General features: G+C 41.7%; 1 protein-coding gene across 1 annotated transcript in view; it reads right to left on the reverse strand.

Moving 5' to 3' along the window:
- Positions 1–17665, reverse strand: part of grik3 (glutamate ionotropic receptor kainate type subunit 3) — a 107715-nt gene that overhangs the window by 25985 nt on the left and 64065 nt on the right. The window contains exons 5-10 of the mRNA XM_084356682.1: positions 16330–16383; positions 13304–13474; positions 11667–11810; positions 6563–6670; positions 4183–4296; positions 97–300 (exon numbers count right to left, since the gene is read on the reverse strand). Coding sequence (XP_084212808.1) covers positions 97–300; positions 4183–4296; positions 6563–6670; positions 11667–11810; positions 13304–13474; positions 16330–16383 — 795 coding nt within the window. The remainder of the gene's footprint in view (positions 1–96; positions 301–4182; positions 4297–6562; positions 6671–11666; positions 11811–13303; positions 13475–16329; positions 16384–17665) is intronic.

The raw sequence follows: 17665 nt of genomic DNA on the forward strand, positions 1-17665 counted from the left end.
TTTGCACAGCACTTTGGTCATCTTATGTTGTGTTCAAATGGGCTCTAGAAACTCGACATAAACAATGTAAGGCAGACAACTTGAAGCACAACTTACATGTTCTATGAGTTCCCTGATCATGCCGTTCCACTGGCCCTTCTCATCCTGGGAGCCGTATTTCCCATCAGGCACCAGACGGATCTCATACGTGAAGCCCAGGATGGTGGCCAGCTCTTTGAGCAAGTCGATGCAGAATCCTTCAAAACGGTCGTTCCCCACCAGCGCCTTGTCAGACTTCTTAAGCATGACATATGGCTCCTCCTGCACAGACCCAAAAGATCAAATGAAAAGCAATGGTGAGGTCAGCTTTTTCAATTTGTCTCAGCACATGGATCTAATTGAAGCAAAGTGATCCGAGCTGATGACTCGCTGTCGCGTTTAACAGGCAGTGACAGCAGATTCAAGTTCAGTGTGCGGGTACGGGGAGTGTTAAAATATGAAGGAAGGCTGAGGTTTTTTCCTACACTGATGCATTAACAAGAAGAGAGGAGCGTAATGCAAGTCTTGTAAATTGCAAAGCTGCGACCAGTATTTCATACATTGATGGTAACGCGCGCAGAAAGACTGTTTATACTATCCATTGTGCCTGCAGTGTGTTGAGCTAGCTAAACCCACTGTCTCCCTCACACTGCTGTGCGTTGACCTATATAGCTGGTGCACAGGTCGGTTCATTTTATGGTCAGGTGGCTGACACTCTTTACTGGCCTGTAATATCCTGCCTGGCTGCTCATAATTTGGGTTGTATAAAAGCCTGATTAGGAACAGAATGCCGCAGTGAAATGGAACATGCCCACGACGTAGCCTTCATCAATTGACACCAACCTCCGAGGGAGAGCGACGGAGCTGATGCCTGCAGTGACAATGACTAACACAGAATAGCTCATAAATGATTTCCTTTATTTAGTGCCTGTTACCATTTCCCTGCCAGATAGACTTGCGTATCCCACTGTGCATTTCAAAAACACGTCGGTCCATTTATGCAAGGGCTGTAATACAATTTATTGCCTCGAATAGCCAGATGTATAATTTACAAACTGAGCTCAGAAGCCCAGTAATTGATTCTCTAGTGAAGGTGACCCCTGCTTTGTGTTTTTCTTTTTCTAACTGCAGCTTGTGTGGCACTAAGTAAACAGATGCAGTCAAAGAGCAGAGAATAGGTAGCCACAGCACTGTTTATTCCCTCGGGAAATAGTTTATCATGGTCGGGGGGAGGAGTGGAGGTGGCACGGGTGGAGGTGGGGGCGACAATAATTTAACATCATCTGCTGTTGGCATGTGGACACAGTAATGATGGCCGTTGAGCCGCCTGTAAAGAAAAGTGTAAATCAAACTAACATCCAGCAGGGTGTAATTTATTCAATAAATTCCAACAAAATAAAAACAGTTAACGATCAACATCTTTAATTGTTTGCTCTCAAAAATAAAAAATAAAAAAAAGGAAGTTACTCGGACATTAAGATGGCCTCTTAAATAAATAATAAGTTATGAATACTTGATGACAATGCGTTTAGGGAGCGGGTGCATCATCGCCACAAACTTCGCTAAAGTTGTCCAATTAACTTGATCAAAAAGTTTGCATGTTAAGGGAAAAAGTCATTACCATCTGTTTCTAGCCCTCCAATTCTTGCTATTCCCTAAGGTTTGGACTCAAATCAAAGTGTTTGTACCAGCTCTACCCTCACAGTCGCAGCATGGGCGTGCATAACAGAAAGAGGAGGGAGGTGGGCTTGCGCAGAGACATCACAGGCAATGGAGTGCAAACAATTAATGTAAGTGGGAAAACACATTAAGTGCCTTAATCTCTTCGACAAAGTTATCACTATAAAGCTGTCAGACGTCTTGTTCATGCATCACTGGAATCAGTTTGATGCAATGTCATTACACTAAGAGGCGGGATTGATATTAAAGTTGAAACTGTCTTCAGCAATTTGAAAGTAGCCAGTTTTATCATCTTAAACTAATGATTCCGAACGAAATAGCAAATCGAGTCAGAAAATATTCAAAGGCATAAAGATCCGAAAATTTCTTTTTGGAGATGTGTAAAAAGCCACAGAAACACTTGAACTACTTGGTGAGGAACACATCCACATTAATACCACTCTGGCTGCAACATGAAATCAGCAAATACTGACACTTCCCAGTGCAGCAGTTCAACATCTCACCACTTAAATCCTTTTCCCACTTCTGCTCTTTGAGACAGAATTAACATAGATGGCGCCTGATAGGCATTAATTATGTCTCGCCTTGACCTCACTTGTCATAATTATAGCCTTGTGGTCCAATATAGTCGTAATGATAGTGCTTATCGTTGTGGCTTGTGTATCTGTCCTGAAAAGGTGCACTGTGTCAGCACCTCCTCGATGGCTCCACAAAGACATCCAAACATCCAGTGACAGTGTTAAGTACATACAACTGGGGATCTGGGCTACGATGTGGAGCTGAGGGAGGGAACTCCTCGTTCTCTCTATCCGCACATGTAATTAATGCATTCTCAGGAACAGTTCATTGTGCTTTACTGTCTCCTCCTTTATTTATTTTTTGCTCCAGGCTTTGTACACTTAAGTATGATCATGATGTTAACATCCCATCTGAATCATTGGTAACTGAGTGCCTGTTCTCGAGTCTCCTACCCTCTGACGCTGGGGTAATGTTGCCAAGCTTCCTGTTCCTGCATGGCACATATATGCAGTTTCTGACAATGGTGTCAATTTTTTAACATTTGAAATTCTTTGTTAAACAATATGCAGGCTTCTTAATTCTAGCCGGTGTTTAACTGTAACAACAACTGTTTTTTTTTTATCAGCTGTAGACTAGCTAGCTAATTAAGCTAAGGTTAGTGGTTGAACATGTCTTCCTCTGTGACTTCTTGTGTTTCCAGCTGATTTGTTTTAACACCAGAACCCTGTAAAAGGGGTCTTAGATCCCCTTCACACATGTGTTAAGAGCTACACTTTCTCTAAAGTGTGTCTGACATAGTTTTTGCAGAAAAAAAGTATAATTACCACATTAAAATCCTTAAAACGGCACCTTCTCCCTCGTTAAAACATCCAGAAAACATGAATATGCAAATATTTTCACACCTTTTATTGCTGGACACAACATGTCTCCAACTTTACTGTAAAGTCCATTCTCAGTGTGTGTGCGCTGTAGGCTTCAAATTTCCACGTCACACTTGTGTATGCTACATATTGGACTGCGATTGGCCTTAAATATACACAAGATGGCTGCATGTACGACTGTGGTAGAGGACGGAGGCTAAAGCCAACAGCACTGTTTTTGTTATGCAGTGCAGAGCTAGGTAGTATCAGAATGAGGGAAAATGTAAGATCAGACTCTTATTTTATTCTGACATCGGTTGTATGCATACATGCTGAGAGTTGAGAGTTTAGCTTTTTGCTTTATTCTTCATATTCTCAAAAACTGATCATCCCATTAATGTTTCCCTTTTAAGATTAAAATAAAAAAGGCTTTGAGGAAGAGGCTTAGCAATGATTTAAGACAAGCATAAAGCTATATCTGGTTGTTGGAGTGTAAACTTCCCCATATGCAATAAAGAGCGAGACAGAAGAACAAATATTATAATAAAACTCCAATATCCTGGCTTCCAGACAGTGGGGAAATATGTAAGCTAGCTAGCCAGACATGTTAATTTTCGACTCTTGCCTAAGTGCAGATAAAAGCACTGTTTCAATATTTTTCTCTCCCATTTTTGCTCTTGTGTTTTTGGTTTGGAAAGACAAAAAAAGGAATCATCCACCCAGACCATCCAAACTTTCTTGAATGTATCACACTAACGACAGCACCGTGCGCACCAATGTGTGGGGAAATCCAAAGCTTGACAGGGCCTGCTGTGCCTAGTTTACGAAGTTAACTGCATCATAATACAGTATCTAATGGGAAATCTATGCTGTGTTTATATTTAGCAAATATCTTATGTGTCAGTCTCAGAGAAAAGAAATGAGCACACGTCTTCCAAATGCTGCAGTGAAATCAGAATATAACATGCCTGACGCTTCCTCCTTTGCAACCAATATCCCTTTAGGAAAGAGCTGCTGTTGTAAAGCTTGATTTTCAGTGTATTATCTGGAAGGAGACATGAAGGGTAGGACATCTTTTTTACGGCAGGCTACACAGGTGACCTACCAGGATGGTGGAGATGACGAGGGAGCGGTTAGCCAGGGAATCTGTGATGTTCATCCCTTTTCGCTTCGGCACTTCTGTGATGTTAAGACCTCCTGACACACTCCACTTCCCCACCTGCGGAAGATGAAAAGCATGTAGCTAAGTGTTCTGCGTTTGTTGGCGGGCTGTGACCCCGGCAGCCTCCCCCGCCAACCAGTCTCCCACATTAGTGCCACGTTGAACACATCTCCGGCAGCATTAGATGATTGGCTCAGTCACCTTTTCTATCAGCAGGCCAGGGTGTTTTGGAAAGCAGGGGGGGAGTTGGGTGTTGGGGTGAAATCAAGCAGGACGGACGAATCAAAGAAAGTTGAATCATTTGATGAAATGCATGTTAAAACAGCAGACTTGGTCTAATACTGGAAGATATAGATAAACAGTTTTCAAAAGATTTGAAATAACTGCATCACCTGCCTTCATCTTCAAACTAAATTATGCCAAAAACGATCAAAACAGAAGCACGATAATGTTGAAGTAAAGAGCAACTGTTTAACTCCAACAGATCACGAAACAATTCAGGGAAAATTGCATACGAATAATGACACGCCGTCAATAATACTGATGCATTATATTGGTATATTGATGCTGTGTTTCTTACGTGTGTGTGTGTAGATCCACATGAGAAAAGAAATACGGGGCTAAAGCAAACAGAGCATTATTAAAAACGGCAAATATTGCAAACAGGTTACAGTTAATCTGAATGAAGGTACAGCATGGGGTTGCCGGTTGGATTACGCTGTGAAAGTAATTTTGCTCTGCAGTCTCGGTGAGATAAGCCAAGAGATTTGAACAAATAAAAGCAGTTATACATGCGAGAAGCCCTCAGGCAAAAAGCTCTGCATATTGTAGAGACACAGTCTGGAACATATCATTAGCACAAATAGTCCTGTGGCTGTCGGTAACAATCTCTGTTTGCAAGTCGTTCCCTCCACCAAAACCCTCCTCCCCTGCTCATGCCTCCTGCTTTCTCTATTACAGCAGACACAGCTTTTAATATTCACTGGGGTTTGTGCTTGAGGTGGATCCATTTAAAGACATACAGCCCCCCCACAAAAGAGCATGAACAACTTCTGTTAATGTCCTCCCTGCCTAATCCAGAGAGAGGCATATGCTCTAATTTGAAAAGCATATTAGTTACAGCTTGTCACACAACCAAAGAGGACTCCAGGAGAGAGATTTAAAAATATCTGTGAATGCTTTCCGCTTTGCGAAATTCTTTCTAATTGTACCCCAATTACAATTAGCTCAATTCATTAAACATGATTAGCAAAAGGGCTTGATTCAAAAGTTATTTACTCATGCAACCACACGGAGAGCATTACATGTATTTCCTCCCCTCGCCCTCCCGAGCATGACGACGTTGAGTGAAAGTGGCACTCTGAGAAACCTGCTCATAATTCCCGCACAAGCTCAAACTTGGGCTAATATTCAATTACAATGGATTAGTTGAGAAAAGTCCACATCTTAAACGGCTCAAACTGTTAAAGCCGATTCCACGGATATACAAGAAAAGAAAAAAAAAAAAAGGAAGAAAAAATCCAGCAATCCGGATCAACGTTAACATGCTCGAGCGTAGGATTTGTCGGAGACACAATGAGAAGACGCTAATATGGCATCAAATACTTTTGGAAGATGACTGTGCTTCAACTTAATTGACCGCACGCAGGACAAGACGCCAGCGAAAAGGGGGGAAGAAGAAGACAAATCGTTCAATGCAGTGGTATTACAAGCCTCATTCTTGAACAGAAGGGTTACAAGCTGAAAAGCCCCCGCTATTATATGATGTTGAGCCTTTAGGGAGTACTTGAGGAAGTCATAATGGGACTTATCCCTATTTGATGTATTCATAATGTATAAAAGCCCTCTAGTAGAGAAAAGCTGTTATAGTCCAGAGGGTACTTTGCCTTCCAGTGTAATAAAATAAGTTCTACATTACAAACCTTTTAGTTCTTTTTTTTCCTTTTTTCTAAAACATGTTTATACAGCTCATTACCACCAAACAGCATTTTGGGCATCACCTCAAATTATCATTAAGAGAGGCTGCAATTAACACCCTAATGTGTACCCTAATCCAATTTGCTTTATGATCCACTAACTTATGCTTATGTTGAAACAGCCAATTTGCTTCCTTGTTAGGAGGTAAATGATACTGTCAAATTTGCATTATCCGTTCCACATCCACAGCCGAATCTGAAACCCATTTCTGAAATCAATATCCCATTAAATTCTTTTTATGGGATAGTCATCAGAGAAGTTGTACTTTTTGTATTTGCATTTTTTTTTTTTTTTTTATAGCTTTATTCCATCTCAGCAATGAAATGCCTTAAAAACAAAGAGGTACCTTTTCAAGTCCGTCCTCCTTCAGACTGATGATGTCCAGGTCGAAGTCCGTACGTAGACCAGTTGTCTTGTTGAATGACAGTCTCCCCGTCAATCCATCCCAGTGGGACTGAAAGACAATACATCTGCATTACACATTCATGTAGTAAGTTTTACATAACCAGCTCTGTGGGATACTGCATGTACGAGTCTATGCCCCTGTCCAATCTTATTGCAATCAAGATGATAATCATGCAAGAAATACTCTTTTTGGGGACATATGATGCCTAATTAGTGCAGTTTACATTGCATCAATCTTGTACACAATATTTGGTCTCGTCCATCATTTTGTGCATAACAAAATATACAATATGACAACAATAATGGACAAATAAGCACGTAGAAATTTCTGTCAACACAATACACGTACAACACACTACGACACCCTCTATCTTTCACTGAGAGTAAATTCACACCCACACGCACCGCAAGTACAAACACAAACCATACAGGCTGCATTTCCTTTTTTTAATTACATTTTACATCTCGACGCCTCCAACGTGTTTTCCCTCCAGACTGCGGTGTTAATTAACAACCGTCGCCTTTTGCTTGATTCCCCATGAGGGGGGAAAAACACATAACTGCCCCCTATTACGATTCCCCGATACCCGCCACCTCGTGTTCACAGGAAAAACAAACGCTTCTGCTTCTGCTGCTTTCATGTTCCTCCACCAACGAGGATCGCCATCCTTCAGCACTCACAATGCTTACTCTTACACTGTCCTTGTCTGTTTTAGTTGACTCTTGGCTTGTGTATAATGTAGCATGCTCAGCCATTCGTGGGGGGGAATCCTTTTCTAAAACGCTGTGCCAATATTTATCTTATTTATTTGCTCTTTTGTCTGTTGGGATCTTCATGCCAAAACGCATTTCTAATTGTCTATCGGTGTCACTTTGATTCAGCCCCAGCATGAGTCCCGTTACAATAGAGTAATCAATCCTCGTGTGTCAAGTTGCTGGGCTTTTCTGATATTTAAAACTGAGACAACCCTGCAGGCTATAGCTCTCACCTGTCTTTCCCCGTGGCTTGCCAGAACTTGTTGTGAGAAGATCGAAGCTTCAAGGTGAAATTTGTGGCGCTCGCCTTTTCCAAACCCCCCTCCACCCACCCGTACCTCATCCAATCTGGCCTCTCGCCACCGAGGTGGGTGGCATGTTCAAACAGCTCTAATTCAGAGAGTGACATAAATGCCTCAGCCACGTCACACTCAAAGGGCCAATTCGACCTTCAGAACATGTCACACGCCTGTCTTCTTCGAGAGAGTGTAAATCAGGCCTGAGTAAGTGTTTTTATAACCGAACACTTCAGTATGTTTGGGTAAGGACAATGTAATAATAATTCATTGGCTTTTAGTGACGATCCCTGCAGGTCACCAACATAGCTGCTAATGGTACCGCTTGTTCAGACAGATAACTATGTATCACACACACATCGACACACACACACACACACGAGTCATTGTTTGTTGTGCATTGTAATGGTATAGGCCTTTGTGATATTGTGTTTGCACATTTGGCAGACGAGCACAAATTGTCGCTTCAACTCAGACACAGACAATAGCATTCATGGATGTTGTGCCAATTGGAGATGGTTAGCTCGGAATATAATATGCAACATTAGATTTCGGAGCACATTTCACACAGTGAATTCTTGGTTTTGTAGGAAGGGTTATAAACAGTCACACTATCAGTAAAGTAATTGTATTTTCTCAGCCAAGGTAAAACCTTTTTGTTTTTCGAGCACAGCACTCAAACTTAATGAGTCATTACGAACTGAAGGTTATACTTTCTAACCCTAGTTCTATAATTATGGGCAGGATACTTTCACAGCTCTCCGTACTGGAGGCTTGACCCCTCCTTTTTGCCAAACCACAAACTGAAAATAGGATTACATGTACTTTCAATCCATCCCTATAGGCACTGCTCCCGGCACTGACGCTCTTTCCTCGTTTACTAAAACTTTGGAAACTAAAGAAGCAGCAGGGATGGTTTGTTAAGCCCCTTTCACACTGAGCAAAAAACCCACAAACACCCGCTTATATCTGGCTTTTGTCTTCAGGGCAAAATAACAGCTTCAAAATCATTTCGATGGTACACTGACATGTAATATGGTGAACCATGTGTCAGTCCCAGTATCTATCCCCAATCGCTTGTACTGCACTTTGTAGCTTGGGTGGGCGGGTAGGATCTCCGGGGAGAAGTGCATGATGCTTTATGGCACTAAGTCACACACCACAAACTATTTCGGTGAAACTGAATCATATTTTATGGAGAAAATGTTTGCTGGTTTTCCCTCTCGTGTCCTCTGGCTGCTCTGCCTCAACTCCCTGTGATTTACAGTTTCCTCATGTACTAAGAAAGCCTTGCACGTTGCTAAGGTTAATGCTAGCTGCTGCCAACTGTAATTGCAATTAGCTATTTAGCGCACTGACATTACAAAGCAAAAATGACCATTTCCTAGATTGTGTTGCTTTAATCTGAATGGGTACAATCATCTTTTAGTCTGAGCTGTCTGAGGGTTCCTCTGTCTGAGAAGCTTCATAGATCGAGGGGCAATGCATGATAGCTGTATCAGCTGCTTTGATACTGACAAAACTCAGGTCAACTGATTTTAGCAGAGACATGCAAGAAATAGAACTGTAGATGGTGGTGGGTAAACTTGGCATCACCTCTCTGGCCACAGCACTGAAAACACTACCGCCTCGTCTTTAATCCCGCCAGGTCCCTTTTATAGTGCAGTGCACGTTCCTCAAGAAAGTCCTGAATGCACATCGACTATCATCCTCGCTAAGCAGGAGGAGGAGGGAAACCAGGAGAGTTTATAACATCTATCCTACCCCGCCTATCTTTGCAGCTTAAGAGAAAAAATGGTTAGTTTCTTCCTCATCACAGAAGTGAGCTGAGGATTTGGGCTATGCTGATTCTAGACAGTGTGAGATCAGGCTTTGCTCTCTCAAGGACGATGCCTGCTGGTGAAGAAAACCTTTGGTGGAGCCACAAGCGGTGGCCATTTCAAGCCTCCCACTCACCCACACTTTCCATCAAAGCAAATGCTTTAGGGGAAACAAAAGGTTATACTTTTTCTGCTTTTGAGCCTAGATTCTGCCTCTGCTTACCCCTGAACTGAACTGATCTGAAAGCCAGATCATCAGTTACCCCATACTTAGCTCCCCACATCCTCGTTCCCAAAACTGGATGGGGAATTGCCACTGATATTATAACATGAGTTCGGTCCCCCTGGATTCTTTTCAGTCAGCTGGTTGGGCCACATGTGAAGCCACAAACTCGCTGGGTCAATAGGCCGATAGTATTTGAGAGAGGCTATGTACCCTCTGCTCCCTTGCCTCTATCATTGGAGGCAAAGTACAGGCGAGGCAATGGCACAGTAAGACAAAAGGACTCTGCTTTTTGTGCCAGCTGCAGCTGCACTGGCAGCCTTCTATGACTTTGGCTCTGGGGCCCAATCGTACTCTCTAGTGTCTTTAATATTGTGATGGAGAAGGATGCTGTGGATTAGAGTTGGTTGATGGTTTCGGTTTTAATCTCGTCCAATGGTGGTTACTGGAGAACACCAATAGGCGATCCAATCAGCAGGGGGGCGAAAGGAGTAGGACGGGGTTGGGGGGAGTGGAGATAGGAGAGAAAGAGTTGAGCTTTCTACTGGCACTTTTGGCTGCACCGAGTCAAACCACGCCACTGTGATTTGCTTTTTCATCACCAGTTGAACTGTGCCGAGTTGAGCCGTGCCACGCCCAGTATGGACCCTCTTTGGAGTGGGTCGAAAGCACACCTTTGTCAATGCCCCATTGGTCTCAAAAGACATGTATCATCTTGTATTAACCTTTGCACAAGTCTGTGTGTCTGTGATTAGTGCGACACTGAAAGTTGTGCTTGGCATCCTACGTCATCACACTTATATGGAGAACAGAGGAGCAAGGTTTAAGATCTATAGAAGAGAGGCCACTAACTGGTTTGTAATTTAAGATTTAAAAATCTCTCGTCACCCATGCTCTGCAAATGCAAAAGACCACTTTTTTAACATTTTCGATCTGATAATACCCCTTAATAACAGTACAGGAAAAAGATCAATTGTCGATCATCCCTTCAGTCCAATCTGCACAAGCCTACAGCGGATGGGTGAGTCGTGCTCAACTACCCACTGGCTGTCTCACTGTCATCATTGTAAAGAGGGATCATCACTGAAAAAATAGGCCCAAACTGGCCAAAAGGTATGCTTAAACTAATCACAAATGCTGTCAGCATGCTTTGCACTGAGGCACAAAAAGCACCGGCAGGGTTGGTCAACCGTGGAGACGTACCCTTTGAACGGAGAACAGTTCTGAACAGAAGTTGTCATCCATTTTGCTAATGAAAAGTGGATGAGGAGAGAGGTTTAGCTCTGTCCTTTTATATGGACGGCCCCCAGTAGCCATCATTGTGATTGCTCTGTGGGTATATGCAAATTTATTGGGCTGTTATCACAGATGAGGGATCCTGGTTGGAGGGCAAAGCCTGTTTAAATACAGTAGATCCAGGAGGTTAATGTTTTAATATCACAATAATGGGTGTGATTATAAGAGGGGCAAATAAAATGGAATTCCTGCCATTTTAAATACTTCTAAATCACACCCAGGACACAAACAAATGATTTTATTAGTTTGAACAAATCAGGATACAAACAGTTGCATCTCTGCACGCCCTTAATCTGCCCATTTTCCACATCTTTGTTTGTGTATTCTGAGGCTCTGTCATACTCTCATGTTAGATTAAATAAGAGCCGATTACACTACTTGTGTTTTCAAAAGGTTACAGTACGTGCTTTCTGGAAAAATAGGTTATGAATACAGGGAATTTATAAAGCTGACAACAACGTTGCTTTGATGTGTCTATCAGGGCTTGGTTTGCTTTGTAGGTGGAAATGATTGATTCGCTGGGTAAATATCTAAGTCCCGAATGACTACACAGCACTCACTCCACTCCTGTTGTCACAGTCGCCCTTCAGTCAATGCGCTTCTAATATCAATAACACTTAAATGAAACAGCAACAGGCCAAAGGTTCCCATCACCTCTTTGATGAAACTCATGAAGCGTCCTCCAAATCTCCAGGGTTTGTGGCGGTGGCACTGCAGCGAGTTTACCGTCATCTGCGGCGCGTGCTGGTATGACACGGACACAATGTGGACTGCATCATAGGTCAGAGCTGCATCTGTCTGGAATAAGGGGTGAACATTATTTCAGCTGATGTCTGTGGAAAGACATAAATAGTTTGCTGAACATCAATCTAATCGTCAGACTGTGTATGGAAAGAGCCAAAGGACAAAAGTCTTTTGACAAAGCTTTTTTCCTCAGATCATCCCTTTGACTCCCGTAAAATTAGCATTTAACATGATTTCTTCAAGTTTGTGATTTCTTTCGGCACTTTCATTGTAGACATTAGAGGAGATCTATTATGCTTTTTAGTTTTTTTTCTCCTTTCCTTCAGTGTTTTATATAGGCTTGTATGCATGTAAAAGATCTTTAAAGTTAAAAAGGTCAAAGTCTGCCCCTACCAAAGCTCCTCTCTCCCACAGAAAACACTCTGGAAACGCCTCGTCAGAAGTTTGGTACGTGAGAATTAATTTAGCTCAGCTGCTCTGTTGTTAGCGGTATTATTATTTCAGACTATCAATGTGTTTACTGACAACACTACTGTAGCTTCGCAATCTGTAACAGTCTGAATTCTACTCCAACAGCCTGAAGGCTATGAAACTCTTGCACTATCCTGTCCCTAATGGGCTGTGCTGAGTTTGATGTCTGGATTGTGTGGGCCATCGGAGTAAGCCAAAGTCTCCATCGTTGTCCTAGAAACATACTGAGACAATGCATCATCCATTATAAACTATCCATTTGAAGAAGATCGGCTGTAAAGGGATGCACCTGGTCAGAAACAACGTTTAGGGGGACTGGTGCGTTGAAGGATAATTGGCGCGAAATGAATGTTTTCCAAGCTATTATATCACCCCCATCTGTACTATTGAATGCATGAACACACAGCAGAACAGAACCAAGAATTTTTCTGGCTTTTGTCTCGCCATTAATTTTGGTTCACAGATTTTAGTTCTCACCGTAGCTTAAGCTTTTTGCTAGGTTAATGCGTGTGAACACTCTTGGCTCAATGCTAGCAGGTTGTCCTTTCTGAGTTCCACTCTGTATCTGAATGGTTTACTTAGTTGTTAATTACAAACCCTGAATAGATGCGTTAGCTTGACTGACTCTTGTCTGAATCATTTTTGCCCGTGACAACCCTGAGTTGAGGTGCTACAATAGCTCCTTAGAAAAGACTGGAACGACTCAGTATGGTGCCAATGGAATACCGCTTTTAAAATCTCTTAAAATATGCATCTTTTCCTTTTCAACATTTAGTCGAACTGCAGCTGAACCTCTCAAATCTGTTTGCATACTTTCAACACTATTTGTTTTATTCATACATGAGCCTGAACGAGTCAGCCGTGTGCAAGAGTCAGAAGATGATGGAGTGGTTACTATATGCAATACATAGATAAAATAGTTTATGAGGTTACTCTTTTGGGTTAAAACCATTTGTTACCTTGGGTAAGGGGTATGATAGATAGCTAAGACAGACGGATAGATAAATGTGGTCCCCTTATATTGACATTTTGATGACTGACTTTAAATGGAACAACACAGAAGCAATAAAACATACCGTCATGATGCCCTCCAGCAGGCCTGAGTCAGGTTTAGGTGCTACCTGCCTTTCCATCGACCATTTCTCCACGATAGATGACACCTGGGGATTATCTACGTTGAGGATGCGGAAGCCAGTCATGTTGACACCGCAGAAGCGATATGGCTCCAGGTCAATGGCCATCAGGTCCTTCAGAGAGACAAAAGTAATGAAGGATGGATTTTTATTTAGTCTGCCAGTCTTTGTTTTTAGTATTTTTTTTTCCCCAGATGCTTTCTCCTCACATGAAAAGAAAATGACGCAGCAGCTGATTAAAGACAGACTATATTAAGACCAAAGAGAGTGAAAGGAAGGCGAAATACAGTAGTTTTCAATGTCAAATCAGGAGATTTAAGCATAGAGTCTGAAGCAGCATCTGTGTAGTGAATTGGATCTGAAAAGGCTCCAGAGGCGGAGTCGCCCTTCTGCTGGCAAATCCTTTTATAATTGACGAATTGTTATTGTCCTTGTACCTACATACAGTAACAATGGGTTGCACTGCACAAACTACAAGCTTGTGATATATTTTGTCTGTCTTAATTGAGTGAGCAAATCGTTAAAGGTGGAAAAAGTCTTATTTGTGTATAAATTTAAATTATTGTTGAAAAATTAAAGACGGGACAAATGTCATCAATTCTGTTGGATCATATTAATAATGTAACGCTTGCATTCCCATGGCAACTTCTAAGCAACAAGCAATTCAATTTGAGCCGCTGTAATTTCTGGGGCAGCCATTGTCGCTGAAGTGTGAAGTCACATGTTGACACATGTCGTGTCGGAATGGGCCACGGGGCTTGGAAAAGACATTTGGATGAACATAGATATTTCATTAGCACCCTGTGGGGTTAGTGCTGGGGGAACGAGAGCGTGTAAGACACTTACTAAAGAACAGTCGCCGCCAGTCACTGAAATATTTCTCCTCTATTTTTTTTTTTTCCTTTTCTTTCCCACCAGAATGCATTACAGTACTCTCTTTCATGAACCCGGATCAAAGTAAATCACTGTTGTTCTATATGACATTCACAATTGCTCGGAAAAGTAGATCAGGTTACAAGTTTCTTAGCTTTGAAGCTAAGAATACAAACTAACTGGGACAGAATTGTTTGTAATGAAAAAATATAATTCATCTTTCGTGACATCCTCATTTCTATTAGGGCATTTTGGGATGTCAGAAAAGCAACTTGTTCCAATTATAAGTTCACTTTTTGCAGCGCTGCCTCGTACACACACCTCTAACACAAAATCAGCATAATCCTACAGCAGCATTACACTGAAAATCTTTACCTGGAGAACAAGCTGCGTAATGTTTGAGTGCATACAAAAGTGTTATGGACGTGGCAAACATAAAGCCCTCAGCTTTAGGTTCTCAGAGCTATGGCTAGGCGGGGGCTATGACAGTCTCATTTCAAAGGACAAGGAAGTTATTACCCCATACCCCTCTGCTGCTGCCTTTACATGCTCTAATAAGTCGGCATTTCCCTCACCTCAGAAGATAAAACACAGACATCAGTGGATTCCATCGAGAGGAAATTGTATTGCCATGTATACGATGCAAGTATTCATCATTTTGGATCAAATCAAGCCGCCAGGTATAATCTTCTTAATGGCGTGTCTGTCAATATGACAGCATATTGCGGCTTTAGATATATACCACACTGTGATTCTATGAAGATATCCCTCCGTCGTGTGAAAATATTGACGTTGCAGAAAAAAAACATATCAAATAAAAGTTTTTAAGTTAACCATCTGGTGGATATGTGTCTGTTCCTTCTGCTCGGAAACTGCCACAGTTAAACACGGTTATACATCAGCACGCTAGTTATGTAAAGGAGTTTTTGGTTTCCCCATTAAAGCGACAGACATGCTACACAAACACAATGCATGGCAGACCAATGTCATTGCCACGCTGTCAAGCGTGAAATATGACACACATCATGCCTGCACCTCGGTGTCATATCACATTATCACAACAGACTGGCAGGGTCCGGAGAGACAGGCAGCGTGTGTGTGTGCACGACGGAGTCAGAAACAGAGACAATAACAGAGAGTGAAAGGAACAGCACAGATCATGCTGGTATTCATTCCCATTCAGTCTGTTTGTCACCAGATAGCCGGCGTCTCAGTGAAGAGCAGCAACAGCTCCCTGCTGGGTCTGCTTGTATTAGTCAGACGAGATGATTTCAGCAGAGTGGGAACTTAAAATGATCAAGACGGGATGAAGGTGTAACGTACCCCACTCCCGTTAAACATATCTGATACGGAAAAAAAATCTTCAATCGTTTTTCATTTTAAGAGATAAGGCTGCTGATGCACAGTATTGTTTTGTTGTGAACAGATCTCATGAAAAGATCATAACCAAAAACACATTAGACTCATGATATTTTCCATCTTCTCTGCCCTGTCCGCGGCAACTCATTTGTACATACACACTTATAAACACTGGGTTAACTTGACATAGTGCAGACAGGATGTTCTGAGCCAGTGTCTGGGATGTTTTTGCATTACTGTCAGTTAATGGATCAAAACAACCCTTCTATTAGTTTTCTACCAGTTGGTTGTGACTAAGACTTTTTGACTATTTAAACTCAGTATGGTTTGCTTATTTTTACAGATACTTAACACATACACTTAGTTGTCAGTTTATTAGGTACAGATTGATGATTTTGACTTTTTTACGAAAATGTATGCCAGTTAAGATAAATATATATAATTTAGCACATGGGTGCAATTTTACTCTTTTACAAACTTGGGAGTCAGTTCCGGGACAGCAAGCTGTTGTTTTTTATCCTGCCACCTCAAAGACTACTGTTGACTTAACTATAAAGCGGAGTGTTTACTACAGCACACTGAAGACTCCATTATGCCTCCAGCTTGTCAAACAAAATTGATATTATGGACTGGATCCAAACCCCATTGGCAATTAGCTGCTATTCATCAAAAACTCAAGCGGTGGGGAGATGAGAACAAACGAGACTCTATTTGCATTAACAAGCATGGTACATTACCAGAGTGGTGAAGATATAGTGGTAATACTCTGTCATCATCCCCATGGTCTGGGCCTGCAGGGAGACGGAGACAGAAGATGGGAAAGAAAGGTGTAAATGAATAGAGACAGGATAGAAAATGGTCATTTTGCCACGTTGGGGCAATTTTGAATCAAGAGCACAGTCAGAACAAACAATGCGACACACACGAACAAAAAGACCTTCATCAGTAAAGAAAAACTAGCCCGGTTTCAACGAGCATTTTGTTTTGAGCGCTTGCCGGGATTTCTGAACCATATGCGGTCCGCACAATTACAGAATAGCAACAGTACTTGATGCTTTTCTATGCATTTAAATGGTGTGCAATGGCTCGGGGCATGTGACATTATCCCAGCAGAGAAGAGAGGCTTCAATCAAAAGAGCTCGGTAATCTTTGCCTCATATCCGAGCACTCCATCACCGCCACTTGTTTCACTCAATCTACATTCAAAGGCAGCAGATTCTCATGGCGGCTGTGCTCCCCATTTAATTGTACCATCTGTCGTTAAAAAAATGCCAAGGTTATGTAAATAAGATGCTATGCGACGTGGAGGCAAATTCACTCCCTGATCTATAGACATCAAGCATCAATACATGACATTGAAACTTTTTTTTTTTTTCTTTTTATCAATTGAAGTATTTTTGTCCCACCACTGCAGGATGCATTAACAGTATGATACAAGTCTGTCAGCGTTTCCACTCTTCATCAACCTCTAATTTTACTAAACCTCCATATGTCCCTGTTCCTAACAATGCAGTAGGGTCACAGCACAAAAGTTGGAAATAAAAACACATGGCACGCAGAGTTCTGTTAAAAGACACAAGGAATGCGTTTCCCATTTTCCCCCATCCAGTCTGAGAGTGAATATAACCTGACAGAGGCAGGTGAGCTCGTCAGAGCGAAGACAGGACGCAACGTATTGCAGCTTTTCAGAGGTGATATTAAACCCTTCTTTAAAAAGTTGCATCAGATCCTCCTTTATACACATGCACATGCACCTGCAGTATGTATATATATGTGTGTGTATGTACGTCATGTCACGCTACACATAAATTATTATTTCTACTCTCTGTCTTGAATAGGACCAACCTATTTGTTAAGCTGTAAATGGAGCAGTTTGTAAATCTTATATAGATACTGTAGAGCAGCTGGTTTTTATTCCAAATTTTCTTCAGGTAAGAAAGTAATTTTAGGTGACTATATTTTAGGATTTAATTTAAGAGATCACACTCTGTGCAGTAGTTTTTAATATAAGGCACAGTTACCAGATTTTTATAATATACTGTCATCTATTTTAGTTGTGATTTATTTTATGCT

The sequence above is a fragment of the Pagrus pagrus genome, assembly GCF_965226575.1.
Source record: "Pagrus pagrus genome assembly, chromosome: 7".
In the NCBI taxonomy this organism is placed as follows: Eukaryota; Metazoa; Chordata; class Actinopteri; order Spariformes; family Sparidae; genus Pagrus; species Pagrus pagrus.